The following is a 20,751-nucleotide window of genomic DNA, read 5'->3' on the forward strand; positions in this document are numbered from 1 at the left end:
CAATCGAACATGGGGCTAAATAATATGTATTTATTTTTACTAAATATTATAGCGATTTATCTTTTGTTATTTACTATAGTCCTACTAGACCTCATAAAATTACATCTGGCCACACAAGATCACGGGATCTATTGAATGTGAAGGGAGAGGTGACAAACATATTGAGCCTACAACACACAGTATGGCACCCCCCCAGTACTCTACGTTCACATTCAGTAGATCCTGTGATCTTTTGTGGCCAGATGCAATTTCCTGGGGTCTGGTAGGACTATAGTAAATAATAATAAAGAAATCGCAGAAGAAGACGTATTTAGCCCCATGTTCGGCCCTGTCAAAAATATCTAAAATCCCTAAAACGAAAGAAAGCTGAAAATGAAAAACAATTAACACTCATAAATGGTGCATTTATATAGCACCTTTATCCAAGGCGCTTTACAGAGATACATTACATTCACCAACCTGCACATCGGGAGCAATTAGGTGTTCAGAGTCTTGCTCAAGGACACTTCTACACTAACTCTGGGGGAGCCCAGGTTCGAACTGGGAACCTTGCGGTTGCCAGTCTGTCACTCTACCCCTCATCTTTTACTTTCTCTAATAACAACCTAAAACATGAATATTGGTTGGAAAAAAAAAGTTGTCCTTAAATAGTTTAGCGCCAATACATAATTTACAAATGGTAAATTAAAATGCTAAGATAACACCACCCATCCAATCATCAAAACCTGCATTGACCACATGGAGTTGTGGGCAAACTCTCTGTTGGCAAAGGACCTGGTCAGTGGAATTGCGTTGCTAGGGAACAGTTTTGGATCCAAGTTTATTTCCTGTCAGCTATACTGACATTCACAAACACTGCAGCGTAGGGAATACACTTGGTAAATTAAATAATGCATTTCTCTATAGCGCCTTTATCCAAAGCGCAATGTACATTACATTGAACCATTCACAGCAGAGGAAACCATGCAAGGCACCAACCTGCTCACCTGGAGCAGTTAGGGGAGCTCAAGGACACTTTGACAGTAACCCAGGGGGAGGTAGGGATCACTTAATGTTTTTAGGTGAATTAGGTTTTACTGTGGATGATGAGCAGCTTTTCCAGCGAAAATTCATTAACACATACAGTAGCAATCATAAAAATATCCTGGGTAAAACACATCCTGTGACAAAACAAATCTGTTCCAATGAGGAATTGGATGAGGCTTCTTCCAGGATTTAATCCTCCTAACCTGGATGGCAGTAGGCCTAGTTAATTAAATATCAAGGCAGTTTTAAAAGCGTAAATGTAATGACCTTCTCTTTATCTGCCTCCTCCACAGATAACAGCTCTATCTCTCCTATACTTACTCTGCCTCACCTCACAAGAAACATCTCTCAAATTAATTCAAGTTAAAAATATGTCAACAGACCAATGCCTACTACTTGTGTCATCATTTCACTGAGGCATATTTGTATGGACTTTGTAATATATACTTTCATTTTAGCAGGCAGATGAATTAATAAGAAATGCTGTATTGCTTTTTCTTAAGTTAAAAATGCTTCTTTTGGTGTTAGCTGACAGATAATTAAAACATAAATGGACACTGGACAGGCAGAGAAAAAGGCAACAAAATCAAGGAGTAAATAATACAGAAAAAAGAGGGTATACACATGCATAAAGTGATTGGCAAATTGAGTGGAAAAGTGAGTTTAACATTATTTAATGCAATCAAATAGGACTTTTAGGACATGCATACTGGTAGTTTCATTATATATAGATATACACACCCTCTACACACCCTCCGCCAACCTAGTCCCCATATATGGGGGACATGGGGAGAGCAACGGACTTGAACTCATGCTTCCTTCATGCCCGAGTGTCCAAGTTGCTCCTTTCACCTGACAGGGGGGTTTCCCTGGTTGGATGTAGCGCGTGGAATTCCAACCAGTTCCTTTCCCCTCCATCAGGTGCCCCGGCTGGCCAGGGGAGGCAGTTTAGAGACAAGGATTACTGCATTTTTGTTCTTGCTTAATGCAAATCGCTCTGGATTAAGAGCGTCTGCTAAATACCTAAATTGTAATTGTAAATTGACTTTTGTTTGCATGTATGGGCTGCCAAGCCAGAAAATAGTTTTTTGCCATTCAGGTGTTCCCGCAGAACTACCAGGTATGATGATGTCACACGCATACCCTCTAGCAGAAAAGACAAATGCATTTCCTTCAAGTGAAACATTAGAGATAAGGTACACCCTTTCAACCTGTTCTGCGCTTGCCCCATTTTCAGCAGGGGGAAGAGTCCTTACCACAGCTAGCTATGCATGTCTGGCAGCCAATAGGATTATAGTTTTGCACATCCCTGACTCTTTGGATATTATAGACCACCTAGAGGCCAAGCAGAAGATATTAAGCGGCTTTAAAAGACATTATTTAATATCCAGCATTTGATTACTGAATAAGTCCACTGAACTACATTATACAAACACTTTTGCTACCACACTGGAATTAGAATTCAAAGATTAAAATGTGACTCAAATATAGCAGGTTTAAGAGAAAAACTAATGCTTACGGCTATGCCCTAGTCTAGAAAATGCTAAAATATGTTACTATAAAGAGTTTTTTTTGATGAGCCCAAAACACTGAATTTAATCCTTGAACTATTTTCTTATCAAACACCTGAGCTATGGCCTGGCACATGACTTCAGCTACTGGTAAAGCAAAAGTATGAGAGCACCATCTTGCGGTTAGAGATGGTAATTCATGCTGCTTCACTGAGCATTACGAACAAGACACAATACACATCCTGAAACAATCCAAATCATTTAATTTGATCACTTTTTCAATGAATAGAAAAACAAACAAAAGAACTGCAGTTGGATGATGCGAGACCACATAAAGTATTTACAGATATATCTACAAGTAGGAATGGGCGATATGAAATTGAATTTTCCTTAACAGGGAGAGGGGAAACAGGAGGGCAGAGTGAACAAGTGCTTAAAATCCAATTTATACTTTGATCCATGCAGGTGTAGCACACCAAAAATAGCGCATCTACAGTGAGCTTGTACATTTGCCATTTGGGACAACCCAATTTACCCAAAGCTTGTAGATCTGTCATTTTCGGTAGGGGACACACACATGCACAACCAAGTTTATAACTCGGGCTTAAGATTCCCCAGGGCTGTGCATTTGACAACCAAGCATTCTGAACCATACACTTCTCAGTTGAATCACAAAAGCTCAAACAATACAAAAAATATGATGCTTGGTTTGGCAAAAAAGGTAAGCCTGAAATAAGTGCCTGTGATCCCCACAAGCTAACTCCTGATCGTTGACAATCCCGATTGCATGACATGGGTATACAACACAGCACAACCTCCATACAACATCTGCTCATGTGACGAGGAACAAAAGCAAACAGATGTCAAGTGAACATTGTGTGCGTTCTTTGCTGAAATCCCACTGCCCTGCTCCCTCCACTGTGCCCTTTTGGCGAGCTGTAAACCACATTTAAGAAGCCTCTTCATCGATCTTGGGTGCCAGGTAATATTTGACGTGGCCCATGTCGGCTATCTTGTATTCCACCACTGGAAACAGGGAGGGAGACAATACAATTAACAAATTAGTTGAATGGTCTAAAAAAAATGCAAAAAAAGGCTAAATGCAAACACTGAATAAGATGTCATAAAGCTACAGCGTACAGTAGGTGTTACAGACATGCTATTGCTTACCCAGGGGGATATCTGCAGACATGCTGAGGATGACTGTCTTGGACAGAGGTGTGGCCTTTGTGAAGAAGTTCAGGTAGTTCAGAGCAAAGATAAGCTGGACAGGTTCATTCATCTCAATGGTCACCTAATAAAAGGGCAAAAAAAAGTTCCATATCAGAGTTCAGAACAGCTACAGTTCACTAGTGCCCATCCACCTTGATTTGTGAATGCAAAGCCAGTGAGACTCACAGCTTCTTCCTCCTTGTCTACATTGCTGGTCTGGGACAGCTTGACGTTTCCGGTTCCCAGCTCTCCTGTGGCAGAGAATTTGACTCCATCCTTAGCACAAGAGATCATGACGGCATCACCGATCTGCGACAGGTCACGACAGATACGGGCAAACTCTCCTGAGGGCATCTTCACCACACAGCTGTATTCCTGCTCCTATAGGGGCAACACACAGGCAGGTACAGGTATTAAAGCATCTTCACCACACAGCTGTATTCCTGCTCCTATAGGGGCAACACACAGGTATTAAAGCATCTTCACCACACAGCTGTATTCCTGCTCCTATTAGGGGCAACACACAGACAGGTATTAAAGCAAAAAACATATCTCATGACTGAAATTTGTGTGAGACCTAGACCCAATCTGTGATTTGTGAAAACAGCATGAAAGGATTCTTCCACACTGTGACGGCCCGAAATGGCCCCCGAGCTGTCTGCCGTGACACCTGTCACTCTCCCCTGGGAAACGCCTATTGAAATGTCCCGTTGATTGCGCCGGTGCGTGAGCGAGAGCAAGAGCGAGTGTGAGTGCAACAGACATACAGAGTGGAAGAGCGAGACGTTCAGTGGTGGACCTGTCATGTGAATTGTGAACGAGGAAGTTAGCCCCTCGATTCTCTGTATTGTTTTGGTCCGTAAAGTGGCGTAGCCTCAGGCGTTGATCGAACCTGCAGAGCTACATTCAATCATTCCAAAGGACGACAATAAACAACAACGATCCCCGCATCTTGACCCGTCTCTGTCGGAGCAGTGGTAGTGGTAGTGGTATTTCCCCCCTTTATTATTTCAAGCCCGTTTTGTTTATTATTTTGTTGTTGGAGACTATTAAAGAGCCGCTCTGCTCGGACAGACGGACTATACTTTCATTTACTAACATTCACGTTGCGTCTGCGTTGCGTGGATCTGGAACAATATCAACAGTTATTTATTTATGAACTGCGCACGGTAACTCACTAAAATGCAAACGTTTGAGAGTGAAGGTTACGTGTGTAACCCGTGTGCATTTTGTTTGAACTGTGATGAACTGTTTGTGTTTAGGTTGGTTGAAATCTCAATATAATAACTTGAAACTAAGTTGTTAACGTGTTTGTGTGTTTTATTTCTTGGTATAAGGGTTTACATTTGAATATGTAAATCCTGTGTCGGTTTCCCAGTGGTTAACCCAGATGAGGAAGAACTCATAAAAAAAAAGGAGAAATAACCTCATTTATCAGAGTTCTTTTTTGGGAAGATGCTTCTCTGAACATGTATTCTATTGCTAGTTTGAACTACTCTTAACTCTTTAATCTGAATAAAAATGACTGAAATCAGTCATGGTGACAGAACTTTAATCCATGCAAGATTGCAGGTAAATACAAATTAAGTGGGGATGAGAAAAGCCTGTCTGTCAAAATAGGCTTTATGAACAGGGATGAAATACTTACTGGAATTCCTAGCTGTTCTACATCGAGGTCCATCAGTTTCATCTCATAATCTGAGACTTTCTCTTGGTCTGAAAGAGCATAGTGAAAGGGACTGTTAAGTATCCAGAACACGATCGATTCCAATTCCAAACACTTGATTCCAGATAGTTGACGCATCAAGTAGACACTACATATTGTGATACATACTAATAATAATGTGGTTTATGAATTGTTGTCAATGACTCACTGAGTGTCTCGAACACAAGGGCAAGTGTGTCTGCATTGTCTTCTGCTCGGAGGGTGATGATATCTTCATTCCCTGCACACTTCAAGATTTTGGACATACTGTATGGGATAATGGGGGAAGAGGGAAAATATTAGGAATGCATGCTGCCATACTCCAACTGCAATCAGTTTTACAATAAACAAGACAAACATAGAAACATTTGAAAAAAAGGAAATGTAGGACAAGCAAAGCAAGCCATTGAAGCCAGGATTATTATCTTTCCATAAAGGAGCCGACATGAAAATGTAATAAATCAAAACGAATAGTTTAATAGTGTAGTGCTAAAACTGACAGCATGGTGGACAGGACATGCAAAGATCCCGCAACAAAGCAACAACTCCCGCCATCGTCGCTGCAATGAAAATTGGCGCTCAAGTGACGTCACCTAGTAATGTTTTGGCGCGCCGCGCGCGTATTATACTCCAATAATATGACCATGGATTTAAAAGAATCGCAGATTAAAATAAATGGCTTCGACCTCAATCAGCTATTTTACCCCCTCAACAACATTCTTTAATGCAATGTATTGTGTCGGGTCTGTAATGTTTAAGTAACCATCAGCCATTGCGGTCATAGAAAGTGCAGATGAAAATGGACAAGCCCGGGCAACTCTGCCCGAGCAAGATGGAGTTTTCTTTGTAAGGTTACTTATAAGCACAAGACTAGAGCTTGACCAGCCCCAATATGATTGTCATCTATAAGTTTTCTTTAATTAACAGACGACTCAAAGTAGCGTTTAATCCAAGCTTTTACCCATTAGACAACAACAGACTTAACCCGGAACATAAAACGACAATTTAGCAGGCAAGCTAGCGTTGATCAAGTCAATTCTATAGCTAGTCTTTAACTGTTCTAGTACAAACTAAGTTACTCGTGTTAGTTCTCGGTGGCTGTCAAATCGTTTTAGTTTACGCACCTGCTGAGGTTGACACCCATGGCGAGGTTTCTGTCGCAGCGGTACGAGTCGAAGCCGTCGCTCCGGAGCGTCAGCTGGACCAGAGAGACGTGAGAGGAGTCCATGCTCTGGAGGGAGATGCCGGACGAGCTGACGTCCCAACATGCTTCTGTGATCAAGTCTTTCAGAGCCTCCAGGACCTTCTTCAGGATGGAGCCCTGCACCAAGCGAGCCTCAAACATGGTCTCAAGTTGTGTGTTGTGTGTCGACCGCGAAAGAAATTAAAGTGTCTGACTGTGATGGATCCCCCAAGCAGAGGCTTCACGTTACAGCTGATCTAGATTAGCCGGCAAAGACACGTTTTGCAAAGAGATAAGTCTTTGTGTAAGCAAGAGAAGAGAGCTAAAACAGCCTGCGACCTGCTTTTCTTAAGAGAGAAAGAAGATGACGCTGAGCGCGCGCTAACGTGAGCTTTTAATGATTCGGCGTCATTCCGTCATTTCCGATTTTCCGTGTCTAGTTTGAAGATGCCATAGCCTGGGGGGACGCTCATTCACGCTCTGATTGGCTAGTTGGTTGCCCGGCAATTTGTTTGAGCCAATGTGGTATTTATTGATGTTTTTAAGAAATTGCCATTGGCCAGCTACAATAAAGCATAAAAGTAGGCCATCCACCCGGGATGCTACGTATCCAATCACATTGCTTCTGTACATACCAGCTATGAGACCTAAACAATGATTATGCTATCATTCATTACAATCTTTATTCTTTATACATAAAAATATACATGTGTTGTTTAACTTCCTGTCTGGTCTGCACTTTTGCTGACGCTGCTACTATTGAATGTTATGAATTGTTCTCCGTCTCTAGTGCCGTTAGGATTTAGACTTTTGTAATTAGTGTTTTGAATGTCGTTTGATGTGTATTTTTATTATCTGGCTGCACCAATTTCCCGCAAGGGACAATAAAGCTAACCTTGATCTCAAGATATTTACTTGTATTTGTGTACAAGTACAACAGAGAGATACATTTCCTAACGAATAACAATTTCATTGCTATAATAAAAACAGCAGTTCTCTGCTCACTGTCTGGCACAATATTTAGCATTTTTGCAATATCCATCTTTCGTTTGTTCCTTAAAGTATAATGAAAGCAATCAATTTCCACTACCCAGATGTTACATGTAGAAATTACTGAATTTTATTTTTTATAACCAACTGTACAATACATTTGACTTATGAAAATGTACTGACATCTTTACTTTGGTCCAACGTGTCATATAAAAAACAACTGTTGAAAATGTATTTTATTGATCAAAGAGGCATTTCTTTTTATCTGACTGGCACACAACATGAATCACACAACCAAGTCCTCAGTTTCACACGTAAAAAAAGATGGCATTTTTTAATACCGCCATTTCACCCCTGAGTATATCAATACAGGCCACTCAAGTTAGAAATGGGAACACTGGACACTTGGTGTAGACTGGACGGACGCTGCAGAATTTTATCAAAATAACTCGATGAATAAACTACTTTCTCACAGAACAATATTCCTCTGAGGTATTCTGGAATGTTGAAAAATGCATACATGTTTGTATATCCTGTGTGTTGAGCCTGATGTCATTTCTGTTTGGGACGGCTGTGCAATTTGTGTTGTGACTAAGCATGTACAAGAGAGACAATTTGAATGATGTCCAACTCGTTAAGACAGAATGTAGTTGGTAGCCATGGCAAGGATGGGAGCGCCTGTGGGCACTCCGGGGAAAGGACCACTGGACCCGGCAATATCAACATGGGAGTATGGTAGAGGGTTGGCAGAGTCAACACCAAACTAAATTCAAAACACCAAGAGAAAAGGAAAAAATAACATGGGTTATGATTTTACTGGTCACTCTTTGTAATCTTGCCATCATACTGTACCCACAGCATTTACAAATCTTCTGTCAGTCTTAGAATAATCTGTGTACCTTATCAAGCCCAGAGGCCATGATGAGGAAAGCTGCTGGGGCCTGGTGTCCTCGGGGAGTACCAGTGGATGGCAGGTTGTTGCTCTGGAGAATATCCTCATACTCAGACTTCCCTTTGTGGAACTCGTAGTCCTCTCGCCTAATGCTGGACACTTCAAACACGTCCCCCAAAACATCTCCAGCTAGACATAAAGCACCAGACACAGGTTATTAAAAATAACTCAATTCAAGTTGAGGTGTGATTTATACAAAAGGATACTGGGCATGCCGCATTTCTGATAAGGTTCCTTTGGCATATTGTGACATGACGTAATAGTACCGTTGTTGCCCCCTTACCTTTTTGCCACTGCATGGCGTTTCCAGAGCGCTGGGCCGGGCCGTTATCCATGATGATCTACACAAGGACAGATTCAATAGTTCAACAGACTGCACACATAATGTCTGAAATGATATAATTCTTACATTTGAACACTCAGATGTTTGCCCATTTAAGTTGCAGTAGTGATTGCGTCTCAGCAGTACTCACAGAGTAGTTGGGTCCCATGGCCCGGATGGCATGGCCAGTCAGAGTAGCGATAGTAAACAGCTGCGGAGATATCTCATGCACCGCCTGCAGACAAGAAACAAGAATACTGTGAAGATGAGGAACGCTGGTGTATGAACAGGAAGGAGGACAAGAGGACAACTGGAGTTAGGTGAATCTACAGTAAATCACTATGTTCTGACCTTCTCCTTCATCTCACATAGAAGGTCCACCATAACCATGCGTCCCTCTGCGTCAGTGTTGCCCACTCTCACTCTGCGACCAGCACGGGACACCACCAGCTCATCAGCCACGTAGCAGTCTGAGTACACACACACACACACGCACACACACGCACACACGTTAGTGTCCTGAAGGAATCATGAACATGACATGATAATACATTATACATCACTCACTGAGAGAGACAAACGTGTGTAGGCAACTGAAAATAGTCAATCTATATAACTAACCTGCACCCACACTGTTCCTCACCATCGCCATGGAGCCCACCACTTTCAGATTCTTTGGCCTCAGCTTGGCCAGGATCTAATGAGAGAGAGAGACAGGGAGGGAGGTGAATGTTATACTATTTTGGACACTTAACACGTAACCTTGGAATGAAGGCAGCAACTGGTTGTTATAATACATTAAAGAGTTCTACAAGCCCAAAACACGTCACACAGGGGTGCATACGTTGGTTAGACATACCAACAGTCCTACAGTCATTAGTCTGACAACACCGTCGCTCCCGACATACGCTGCGGGTTAAAACTAACCAGTGTTGCTGCCGGTGAAGACTGTTGGTATGTCTAACAAAACACATGCACCCAAAATACGTCAGGGTAGGTCTTAGCCCCCCCCACATCCAGCTTTTGTTTTTGGTTACTGTCCACAAACTTCATCTTAAACAAACATTACATTTCCATTGACAATGAATGGAGAATAGGCTAAGACCTTCATTTATCAATGGAGTGTAAAATCTGCCTCAAATTCGAGTGTCGGTTTTGTGTCGGCACGGCATTTATGAAGTGATCGCAAACAGCTGATCCTTACTTAAATTCGTTCCTAGTAGATAAATGTGACGGCTGAAATCAATCTGGCACGCCCTATGAAATCAAGTCTCGCCCTCATTTTTGCGACATCAACAACTGCAATACGACGTATATGGAAACCATAGTTACATGATGGAAAGCCAATAAAAAAAGTTTCCCCCGCTCGCCTCACCCCCCCTCACACACACACACACACACACACACACACACACACACACACACACACACACACACACACACACACACACACACACACACACACACACACACACACACACACACACACACACACACACACACACACACACACACACACACACACACACACCTCAACTTGCAAGCAACTGTGTGTTGTTAGTTGTAAATTAAATTATTAAAGTCTTTATTCATTTAATACACAAGATATATTAGTGAACGAAAACCTGAACATGTGAACCATGAATTGGGCTAAATAACAAATAGCTCACATCATGTCATTGGAATGAGTTTGGACGCGCACAGCCCGTGACACACGCTGCTCTTTTGCAAATAGCTGCATCTCCTCCTCCTGTCCCGTCTGTCTGTCACTGTGGTGGTCCGCGACACCGTGACCATGCACGTTTATGACAGTCTATATTAGATTGCCTCGCTGGCTCGCTGCAGTGGCTGGGCTGTCAAGTGTCAATTATATGAATGCGCAGCCTAAACCTTAACGTAGCCTATGTGGTAGGCCTACTGGTGGTGGTGGGGTGGCTGGGTTACCCATCTCCGATGCGGTCCCCACTTGCGCTGGCACGGTACATTTGGCATTGATCGACGTGTCGGGTTTATCCTTAAATGAGGACGAGACGAGGAGATTGCACATACCGTAACTCCAGAAAGACATGGGCCTGCTGTAGATTAGGCTACAGTAGGCTACCCAGTACCCACATTGGGAGACTCTCTAGCTGCAGCAGTCCACTCTGCACTACTCTCCAATGTCCCTCCAAGTCATGAAAATATTCCAGCACAGGCAGTGCAAATCCTCCCATGTATGCGCTCATGCAAAACACTTTAAATGGCTAACTTGCAACATTGTTTTTAATTGCGTGATTGTAATTGCTTGTACACTTGGAAATATCCTACCAATTTCTTTTCACATGCCTTTACAAAATATATTTTTTTCACATGTATAATATGTATTAGTTTTATATACTGTGCATTTTAGAAGTGAAAACATACGTTTAGATGCCTGTGACAGCCTGTCAGCTGTAGCCTGGCTCCAGCCCTGAATTGCTGGCCACGCCCATTAAGAAAATATGTTCTGGCGCTTCAGGTCTGGAGTCTCTGCCTACGGCGGTGTTTAGTGTCGTTCGGAAATCCGATCACAGCAGCTGATTGGCCATCAGCCCCGTCACTTGACAGCGTCAGACAACAAACATGGCTGCCCCCACTGCGGTGACTCACGACCGTATCAATCTGGCTATTAAATCGGCTATGATAAATAGTTTCTTTACAGAAACGGCAGGTTTTATAAACATCATCATCATCCGACATATTTTACCACTTTTGTTCACATGCTAGTAGCGCTCGTTGGCTGTGGTTTGTTTGGTTAGCAAACGGGTTAGCCATAGCCTGCTTTCCTACTATTCTGATTGGTTGGTATGAACCAATCACCGAAGACTGCCACTTTGACAATGCCCATCCCATAAACTGCTGCCGTGTGGAGGGCTTTCAGTCTGAATAATGAAGTGAAACGAAATGAAAATTCAGACTGAGTGTCAGTGCACCCATATTTTGCTGTACGCCGCGTTGATAAATGAGGGCCATAGTGTCTATTTTACGTCATGATGTACGATGATAAGAGCGCCCCTCACTTCACATGGGTGTGATTTTTATTGAAGTGGCCCACTTACTTGGAAGAAACCAGCGACGGCAGCAGCTCCACACTTGTCCCTGTGCATCCCAGCCATAAAACCTCCAGCTTTGATGTCTGCTCCACCAGTGTCGTAAGTGATACCCTGAAAACATGACAAAGGGTCTGTCACCTATTCAGACATTACAGTCACTAATAAGTGCACACTTTATTAAAGCGGCACTGTACATGTCAAACGTATTAATGTAATTATAGAGGTCCTTTCTCACCTTGCCCACCAGCATCAGAGTTTTTTGGATAGGTCCCTCTCCACAGTACTGGAGCTTGATTACTCTGGCCTGGTGACGAGGTACATCTGTATGGGAAATACGCAACACAATTATGAATATGATGTGGAACGTTAGAGATATTTCCCTGCCAGTTGAACTTGATTCTCCTACCGTTGGCACAGCGGTTGACTGCAGCCAGACAGGGGTACTCCTTCTCAAAGAAATGTACATCTTTCAACACTTCCACCTAGAAAACAGTCAACAGAGGAATGGTCTCACTAATTCTACTGGTAATTCTAATGAAGCAGTAACTTATCCGAACATGATATATGGCAATGCATCAAACCACTGCTACTGAGCTACTTTACAGTCTATAGGTTGTATATAAGGTAGAATAAATAAATACCTGCACAGGGCTGTCCTTGAAGAGTTCCTGGACATACTCTGCCACACGGGGAGCAGCCATACGCTCAGGGTCGGAGCCACCAATGTCACGGCACACCAGTCTGAAGGAGGGCGGTGACGGGTGAAGACAGGTACAGTATGAGCAAATGAGCAACAGAATATAAAAGGTTCTAGGTCATATTTAGTGCTGTGCTCACCTCCCACTCTCCAGAGCATTTGCCAGTTCCACCAGTTTTGGCCCGTCGGCCTCCTGTGTTACCCACAGGCCCAGAACACACACCTTGTATGGGCTGGGCTTCATGTTGGCCTCCCTCACCTCTAGGGGCTTTAAGCAGAGGAGATGTATGAATTATTAATTAATTTGTTCAATCAATATTGATCAACTGTGATGACATGTTTTCTTACCATGTAGAGCGCATGAAGAGCCCCAAGGGCTGCCACCAGGGTGCTCTTCTCATAGTCACCGTGAGGAGGACAGACGAGCAAGGGCCGCTGCATACCTGCTTTCAAGGCCCTAAGGGGAGAGAGAAGTGAGACAGCACGGAACCAGTAAGATGTAGTGGGGGTGGATGAGGTGGAGTATATGGATTTTTGAGGGGCGCTAGCCCCTCCTATATTCAGCTATAGTGTGGATTTTCATCTTACACAAACATTAAATTCCCATTGACAATGAATGGAGAATGTACGTCATATGTGGACAAGCAAATCAGCTATTTTTGTCCTACACAAACATTAAATTCCCATTGACAATGAATGGATGATGTACGATATAAGAGCACCCCTCACTTCACACAGGTGTGACTTTTAGAACAAAATGTTGACTGAATGAATGAATGTTTAGTACAAAATGTTGACCGTTTCCATCACTGTTCAAGGTGCTGGGACTGACCGCTTGATGGCACTGACAGCGGCATCACTGAATCGCCTGACATCATCGTAGTCACGGTTCAAAGGGCCGGTGGAGGCAAACACCAGTCGATTACCAGGGGCACCAGGTACCTTCAACAGCACCACCTCCTCATCAAGACCAGTGTCCACCTAGAGATCGGCAGAGGGGACACAGGGATACAGTTTGCGTTATGTGATATTAACCTGGATTCCTGGAATCCAGCCTGATTTTCGCTGTTCAACCTTTTCTCACTTCACTACTCAGTCTGGCCAGGGTCCTATTTCACCCGTATTTCCATTACGTAGACAAGTTAGCAAGTGATTTGAGTTTTACATTGGACAGCACTGCCATCCCACCCCACCCCCCACAGACCAAACAGAAGCTGCAGGCCGATTTATCCCGTTTGGGCACGGAGGCTTTCCATACTATGAAGCGAAGCGAGAAAAAATAAATAACGCAGAACGTAGCAAGCAGTCTGGATCCCAGGCTATGAGGACTACAGGTGATGACTTCAAAAGAATATCACGATTATTACAAACATTTGCCTCGATTATTGCACAAATTGCACAATTATAAAAAATACGTAGTAAATGATGAATGAAGGAAAATAAAATGCAAATAAATTGCTTCTTGATTATCCGGTTAGAAGTCTGTTATTGGTTCTATCAGTTTCAACTTACAGAGCTGTAGTCCTGCAAGGGTGCTTTCAGACATTCCAGCTGTGGGGGCAGCGTGTCATGGCTCTGGGCCACCAACACAATGCCATCAAAACTAGAGTGAAGAGGAAAAGCGCTGTCTGTTAGAGAACAAGGCACAGAGAAAAAACTGAAGTGAAAATGCTTTGTGTACAAAAAAGAAAAACATGAGTTAGTACTCACTTCTGGTCTTTACAGTCAGTGGTCCACTCAATGGGTTGGATGCTTAATAAAGTAATGCACAGAGTAATTACAACATCATATTAATAATGAATCATGTATTCCAAGTAGTAAAAGGCCTTAACATTTGGGTTATATTCACACAACGTTCTCAGAATTTGATTTGTATGTAATGGAAGAATGGAAAAATATAGCCAGAACACCTTTCGTACTCCATCATATGAATCAAAATACAGGTCTGTTTACTCGGATGTTTACAAGCATAACCTGATGTTTGATAGATGCAATCTCTTGAGACCTCATTATTAGGCTGGGCTAGAGTTAATCCCTACTAAATAATGCAGGGATAGAGATAACACACTGGGGCAAAGTCTGGGGCTATGTGGGACCTTTGAGACGTTTACTTTTAACTAGGACTTCACTGAGTGAGTTTTTTTCTCTTTCATGATGCAAGAGGATCAGACTTGGCTTTTATACAGAGGGGTTGGTTAATGGTTACAATTTTGTTCTTAAGAGGTTATGAATATCGTGCAAAATGCATTCATAATCACACACTGTACTCAAACAGAATCAATATGCAAAGTAAACATATCACGTTATGGCATCAAAGCTGCATTTATAATTTGTCAAGTTATGTTTACAGCTACACAGCCTTGAGCCTTCATGCATATTGCTATGGTACCTCGATGTTTTGGCTGGGACAATATTTTATTTTGATTGTTTGAAAAAATTCACTGTCGTGTCAGCACTTTTCTTCCATGAGAGCCATTTCGCATTTGAGAAATCGCAGAAATGAGCGAAACAAAAATAAAGGGCATCACCCACCCACTACCTTCTTCGTGTTCAATTACACAATAATAGCAAAAGTATTAACCTTAAAATCAAACTAACCAGTGCAGTGATTTGTTATTCGTAATTGGGGGCCCGTTCTGAGGAAGCCATATACAACAATGATCATGCAAGGAACGGGATGTCCAAGAAGAGAGCAGATCTTTTACACATCTTGTTTGATTGCATAACGGTGTAAAGCCATTTCACCACGTGATAGGTGCACATAAATTAATGTCATAGTGAATCAAATAAAAACACAAATAAGTGTTAAGCATGGATTCATGACTTGTAATGAGAATCCATCCGGGTGTGCTTTAACAATATTGGACCAAATATTCTGTAAAGCGATTGGTCCTCATTCATTCGTGAGCACGCCGCACACTGCGACATACAGATCAGAAAATACTTAGGCCTATTGATCGTAATTTCAAAAATAATAACGAATTAAATGGATGAAGATTACCTGGTGCACATTGTTGTCCTCCTCCTCCTCCGACGTCTTCAGAGAGAAAGAAACAGCTGACAACCGGTTCCAGTGTCCACCACCACTCCTCCGGTGGTTAGTTGTTCACATGACTTGAGCTCGTTGTTCACACATTGTTGGGAATTGTAGTTTATCAAAACGGCTTTGTACAACGAGCAAGTGCAATCCTTGGAAATCATTTTCACAAAACCACTTCTTTACATAATATGGTATACATGGATACCAGCCAGACGTTGAAGTGAGCGATGGCTGCTTCCTTTGCTAACTTCCTTTACAACCCGAATGTGACCATGAACTACAAACCCAAACCCCGGAAGCAGGTGTATGGTACTAGTGGTTAGGCGAATTACGTCCAAAGGGCATATGGTAAGAAACTTCTCACATGATTCTTGATAACAGGTTAGTGTTTTCATATTTGGTACTATACAAAATTGCATAAATAAACCATTTGTCACAAAACACCTAAACGCCAGCTGCAGATGCAGAACGCAGGTATGCGGTCATTAATTCACTGTTTTGTTTCCTTTTTTCAGAAAATGTGCTCTTTTCCAACACCAAACGGGTTTCTTATCGTGATCTCATGACTCACCATAAATCATAAGCAAGTAGGGTAGTTCCAGCTACTGATAATTGCACAAGTATAAGATAGACATGTTTTATCAACAGATTGTGAGCACTGATCGAGCAGTTAACTGTCTGACACTGCTTTGCCAAAATGTGGCATTACAATTTCTTTATTTTCTTTTTTTGTCTGTTACACAGTCAAAGGCTACTCTGCAACCAACCCTCTTCACGCACTTTCTCGCAGTAGTTTAACTACCTAATCTATTCTCAACAGATGATACTTCCTCCTCCTTGCTCCTTGTTGATCTTGAGGAGTTTCTCCAATAAGTTACCAGTAAACCCAGGGAGACGTGGATTGTGCAGTGCAGCAATGCGGTTGGTGCAGTTTCATCATCACAGCGATGAAGGGGGGATAAGAGTGGGAATTGAACAAGGTGAGGGAGTAGTGGACTTGAAGGCTTTTGACCCCTCCATGCCCTCGACCATGAGACAGCTGCTGGAGATGGGTGACAAAGGGCTGGAGGTTGCACACAGGTACAGTATGTCAGAATGGCACTGCCACATCAGGTTAAGCCATATACACTTCTTAAAAAAGTATTATAGTACCACAAAACATCCAGATGCATTGCATTGTGAGCTTGTAGATCGGCTTTTGGCTATATTAGCTATTTAGAATTAGAAACGTGAGGGTTACATTTTGTTAAATGAACCCCATTCTCAATCCTACCACAGATCTCCATCCTATGTGTGGTCAGCACCAATTAACATCTTCCTACGTTTTCCTCTGCACTCCTCCCTCTCAGGGCCCTGTCCTCTGGTCAATGTGTGGTGGCGCGGTCGGACATCAGGCTGCTGTCTCCTATCCTGGCCCCAGAGAAGGTCATATGTGTGGGTATGAACTACCGCGACCACTGTTTGGAACAGAACGCCCCCATCCCCGAAGAGCCAATCATCTTCAGCAAGTTCCCCAGTGCCATCACTGGACCGTACAGTGAGATCATTCTACCATCAGAGAGTCAGGTGAGACACAGACATGTAATAATACACTGTCAAATTGTTAATTTAATTCTGACAGTGTACAGTGTGGAAGTTCATTCCATTTGTACACCCTCTGTCAAATTGATGTTGCGTTCACACTAGCGGAGACGAAAGCTACAAAACGACTAAGCATGCACAGTTACATTGCTGCTAATCTCTCAAGACAGATTCAGAGCTCCGCAGCTGTCGGCAACTCCTGTTACGTGTAGAAGTAGTGAACAGGCCGACATCTGGCGGTCTCTACACCGGGAATTTAAAGAAATTATTTTTCTTTCTTTTGGGTTCCCAGATGACATTGATGCAGACTCACTGTAAATAGTACAAGGAACTGGTTAACAGCAAGAATGACATTTTCTTCCTTTTACAGAACAGAGAATGAATTGTGGGGAGAGCGAAGGGAAGTGAAAATGATGAAACAAAAACAAATGTTAGAAAGGGGACGGTTGGGGGGCGAGCCGGATAGTGGAGTGGTTAGGGCACGTAGCGTACCATATACATGTAGGCTCTAATGCCTGACAGTGAGTCCCCGGTTTCACTCCCAACCCTGGTGGACTAATTGCTACATGTCACTACTCTCTCCTTGTTTCCTGTGTCTCTCCACTGGTACTTCAAAAAGTAAAGGGAATGTCTCAGACCAAGTGCACATTTTGTTGTATAATACTTCTTGACTTGAAAACGGTTTTCTTTTCAGAAGAGTGCACATGAAATCAGGAGATTAACGGGAGAAATTACAAAATGGGAGCACAGCAAGAGAACGCGTTAAACACAGTGAGACTCCTACTAGAATTGTGAGTCTTGGCATGTATGTGACATGCCTAACCTGACTCTGCCAGATTGCGGCAGTATTGAGTTCACAAGTTCCCTCCTCCTGCCTGCATCTGGGCTCTCTCAAGCAGAAACGATGAACCGGAAGCAGCGGGACAAAAATCTGATAATCTCCATAATCATTTCGAGTCTTGTTAGGTTGTGTTTACATTTGTGCTGTGGCAGGGGCGGTGCTGGCTCAGGGGTAGAGTGGCTGGATGGTAACCGCAAGGTTGCCTGTTCGAACCTGGGCTCCCCCAGAGTTAGTGTCGAAGTGTCCTTGAGCAAGACACTGAGCCCCAAATTGCTCCCGATGTGCTGGCTAGTGCCTTGCATGGTTTCTGCCGCCATCAGTGTATGAATGTGTGTGTGAATGGGTGAATTGATGCACAATCTATGTAAAGCGCCTTGGATAAAGGCGCTATATAAATGCACCATTTACAGCTTCAATATGTCATCAGTCTCGTGTTGATCCCGCCTCTAGCGGCCGCATGCGGCTGCATATCGCTCCGGTCTGATTTGGTCCGGAGTACATTGCCCGAGAGACACCAGACTCTCCCTTCTGGCAGAATGCAAATGTTGTCCAGCAGGAAGTGGTTTTACCAGGCTATGACATGCCTGCCCCTGCCTACTTTTAGTTGTTGCAGAGGTTAAGTTGACAAACTGTGTCCTGTTTGATTTGAAGGAGGTGGACTGGGAGGTGGAGCTAGCCTTTGTGATTGGACGAAGGGGGAAACACATCAAGGTGAAGCGTCACACATCAACTATATATATATATATAAGTGTGTAAAATGACATACAGGACATTTTAAACCTACAGATAACCCATTCTGACATATTGCCATCTGCCCTGCTCTTGATATTCAGGTGGAAGACGCTCTATCATATGTGGCAGGGTTCACTGTAGCCAATGATGTCAGCGCACGTGATTGGCAAATGAAGCGCAATGGGAAGCAGTGGCTGCTGGGAAAAACATTTGACAGCTTCTGTCCACTCGGCCCTGCCTTAGTGACCACTGATTCTGTGAAAGGTGAGAGGGACAGCAAATGAGGCAACAAAAGACAGGGTAGAACATGTAAAGTTACTGTTATTGTAAAGGAATTATTAGTTTATTACCATTAGCTATTATCACTGTTGGGCACATACCTTGTATTACTTCAGGAAATGGAAAAAAGTACCTGTGTCACAGGTTTCTGCCTGGCAGGCAACACTTTGTACAACCAATTTATAGAATTCATTGAGGACTTTATAGGAACAAATTACTGTGCTTCCAGATCCCCACAACTTGGGCATTCGCTGTTTAGTTAATGGAGACACGGTCCAAAACAGCAACACTGATCAGATGATCTTCAAGACAGAGGAACTGGTTGCGTGGGTCTCAAAGTAAGTCAAGTTGGTAGTCAATCACTGCTAACAATATCTATACATTTAGATTTAACTTTGTTACAGAGCATAGCTTCTGTGACTCAGGATGTTGCCATTTATGCCTGTTTGTCTCCTGTTAGTGTTAGATTCATTACCTTAACTCTGATCGTCTCCTGTTAGATTTGTGATCTGAACTCTATTCGTCTCCTCTTGATAGGTTTGTGACCTTAACTCCAGGCGATGTTTTCCTCACGGGCACTCCTCCAGGTGTGGGTGTGTTCAGAAAGCCTCCCGTCTTTCTCAAGGTGAGGATGATCAGGTTTTTAAACTACAAAATTAACCGGAACAGGAAACGGGTACACCACCTTCTGGAAAACCCAGGACTACGGTTATGCACATATCCTGTATTATAATCCTGCCTATGCAAGGTTAAAGGTACCAATATTTATACACGCTGATTGGTGCATTGTTTATATGGTAATAAAGTTGTATGTTAATCAAGTAGTAAATGCCTGGTCATCACAATATACAGTATCTGAACTGTATACAAGCTGTGTACAGCTTGAAATAGCCTGCGTTTAGCCAGTACTAGTCAAAAACATAACCTTTCCGTGACTATATTTGAATCATTTCACCCTTGTTTCAGAGAGGCGATGTGGTGGAGTGTCAGATAGACCAGCTTGGATCTATACTGAACAAAGTGGTCTAACACGTGACAAGCGAGTGAACCCTGCTCACTTCCATCAAGCCACTGAGGACTGATTGCTGACTAAGATCACTCTAACCAAATTAATTCATTTACTGGTTTAAATGTTTACTGATGGCCTCTTAAAAAGGACAATCACAGACATTTAATCAGTGGAAATCTATTGAAGATGTTATATGGGTTTAATTTGGAATGGGTTGCTATGTTTGTGTGCTGGAATGTAAGCTAGGAGAAGTGAAGTATTTGTAATATTGTATAAACTAATTAGATGAGTCGTCAGGGCTTTCACGAACTCCCACGACTGTTGCTGTGATTGAAAATTTGATAAACTCTGATTTTTGCCTTATTTTATATTAAAGATTATATTGTCATTTGTAAATATATGATTTAATTGTACAAAGTTAAACTAACTTGTATACTTTATTTGTCCTGCAGAAGAAAAACAATGGGTATAATGTCTTACTTTTAAAGACGTGTGATATCTTGTTGCCTTGGAGGAACTTTATAGCCCAACTGTTTCGATCTTGGCTGTAACTCAAGCACACCAAATTGCTCATAATTCGACCTGCTACTATCCTACCTC

At 42.6% G+C, this 20,751-nt stretch overlaps 3 protein-coding genes across 5 annotated transcripts; 1 reads left to right on the top strand and 2 right to left on the bottom strand.

Moving 5' to 3' along the window:
* Window positions 1–2,783: 2,783 nt before the first annotated feature.
* On the bottom strand, window positions 2,784–7,011 carry LOC306933466 (proliferating cell nuclear antigen). Its single transcript, XM_079515704.1, has 6 exons — window positions 6,579–7,011; window positions 5,624–5,721; window positions 5,398–5,465; window positions 3,936–4,130; window positions 3,708–3,831; window positions 2,784–3,563 (listed from the first exon to the last, which is right to left on the bottom strand). Exons 1-6 carry the CDS (start codon window positions 6,797–6,799, stop codon window positions 3,487–3,489), a joined length of 783 nt encoding a protein of 260 aa, XP_079371830.1. The 5' UTR covers window positions 6,800–7,011; the 3' UTR covers window positions 2,784–3,486.
* Window positions 7,012–7,850: 839 nt separating this feature from the next.
* Window positions 7,851–15,825, bottom strand: LOC306933347 (putative aminopeptidase W07G4.4). The gene is made up of 16 exons (XM_079515537.1): window positions 15,671–15,825; window positions 14,380–14,421; window positions 14,182–14,272; window positions 13,502–13,650; window positions 13,018–13,126; window positions 12,810–12,937; window positions 12,614–12,713; window positions 12,379–12,454; window positions 12,208–12,293; window positions 11,979–12,083; window positions 9,523–9,598; window positions 9,253–9,371; window positions 9,053–9,136; window positions 8,863–8,920; window positions 8,527–8,708; window positions 7,851–8,390 (listed from the first exon to the last, which is right to left on the bottom strand). Exons 1-16 carry the CDS (start codon window positions 15,679–15,681, stop codon window positions 8,262–8,264), a joined length of 1,545 nt encoding a protein of 514 aa, XP_079371663.1. The 5' UTR covers window positions 15,682–15,825; the 3' UTR covers window positions 7,851–8,261.
* Window positions 15,826–15,917: 92 nt separating this feature from the next.
* fahd2a (fumarylacetoacetate hydrolase domain containing 2A) lies at window positions 15,918–20,539 on the top strand. Of its 3 annotated transcripts, none has more exons than XM_079515538.1 (8): window positions 15,918–16,057; window positions 16,530–16,789; window positions 17,059–17,275; window positions 18,783–18,842; window positions 18,965–19,127; window positions 19,372–19,480; window positions 19,680–19,767; window positions 20,109–20,539. In XM_079515538.1, exons 1-8 carry the CDS (start codon window positions 16,016–16,018, stop codon window positions 20,169–20,171), a joined length of 1,002 nt encoding a protein of 333 aa, XP_079371664.1. In that variant the 5' UTR covers window positions 15,918–16,015; the 3' UTR covers window positions 20,172–20,539. The 3 variants fall into 3 exon arrangements, with proteins under 3 accessions (XP_079371664.1, XP_079371666.1, XP_079371665.1); XM_079515540.1 differs by having other exon boundaries at window positions 16,032–16,090; XM_079515539.1 differs by having other exon boundaries at window positions 16,056–16,183.
* The last annotated feature ends 212 nt before the right edge of the window (window positions 20,540–20,751 follow it).

This window comes from Electrona antarctica, assembly GCF_951216825.1.
Source record: "Electrona antarctica genome assembly, chromosome: 12".
Lineage (NCBI taxonomy): Eukaryota > Metazoa > Chordata > Actinopteri > Myctophiformes > Myctophidae > Electrona > Electrona antarctica.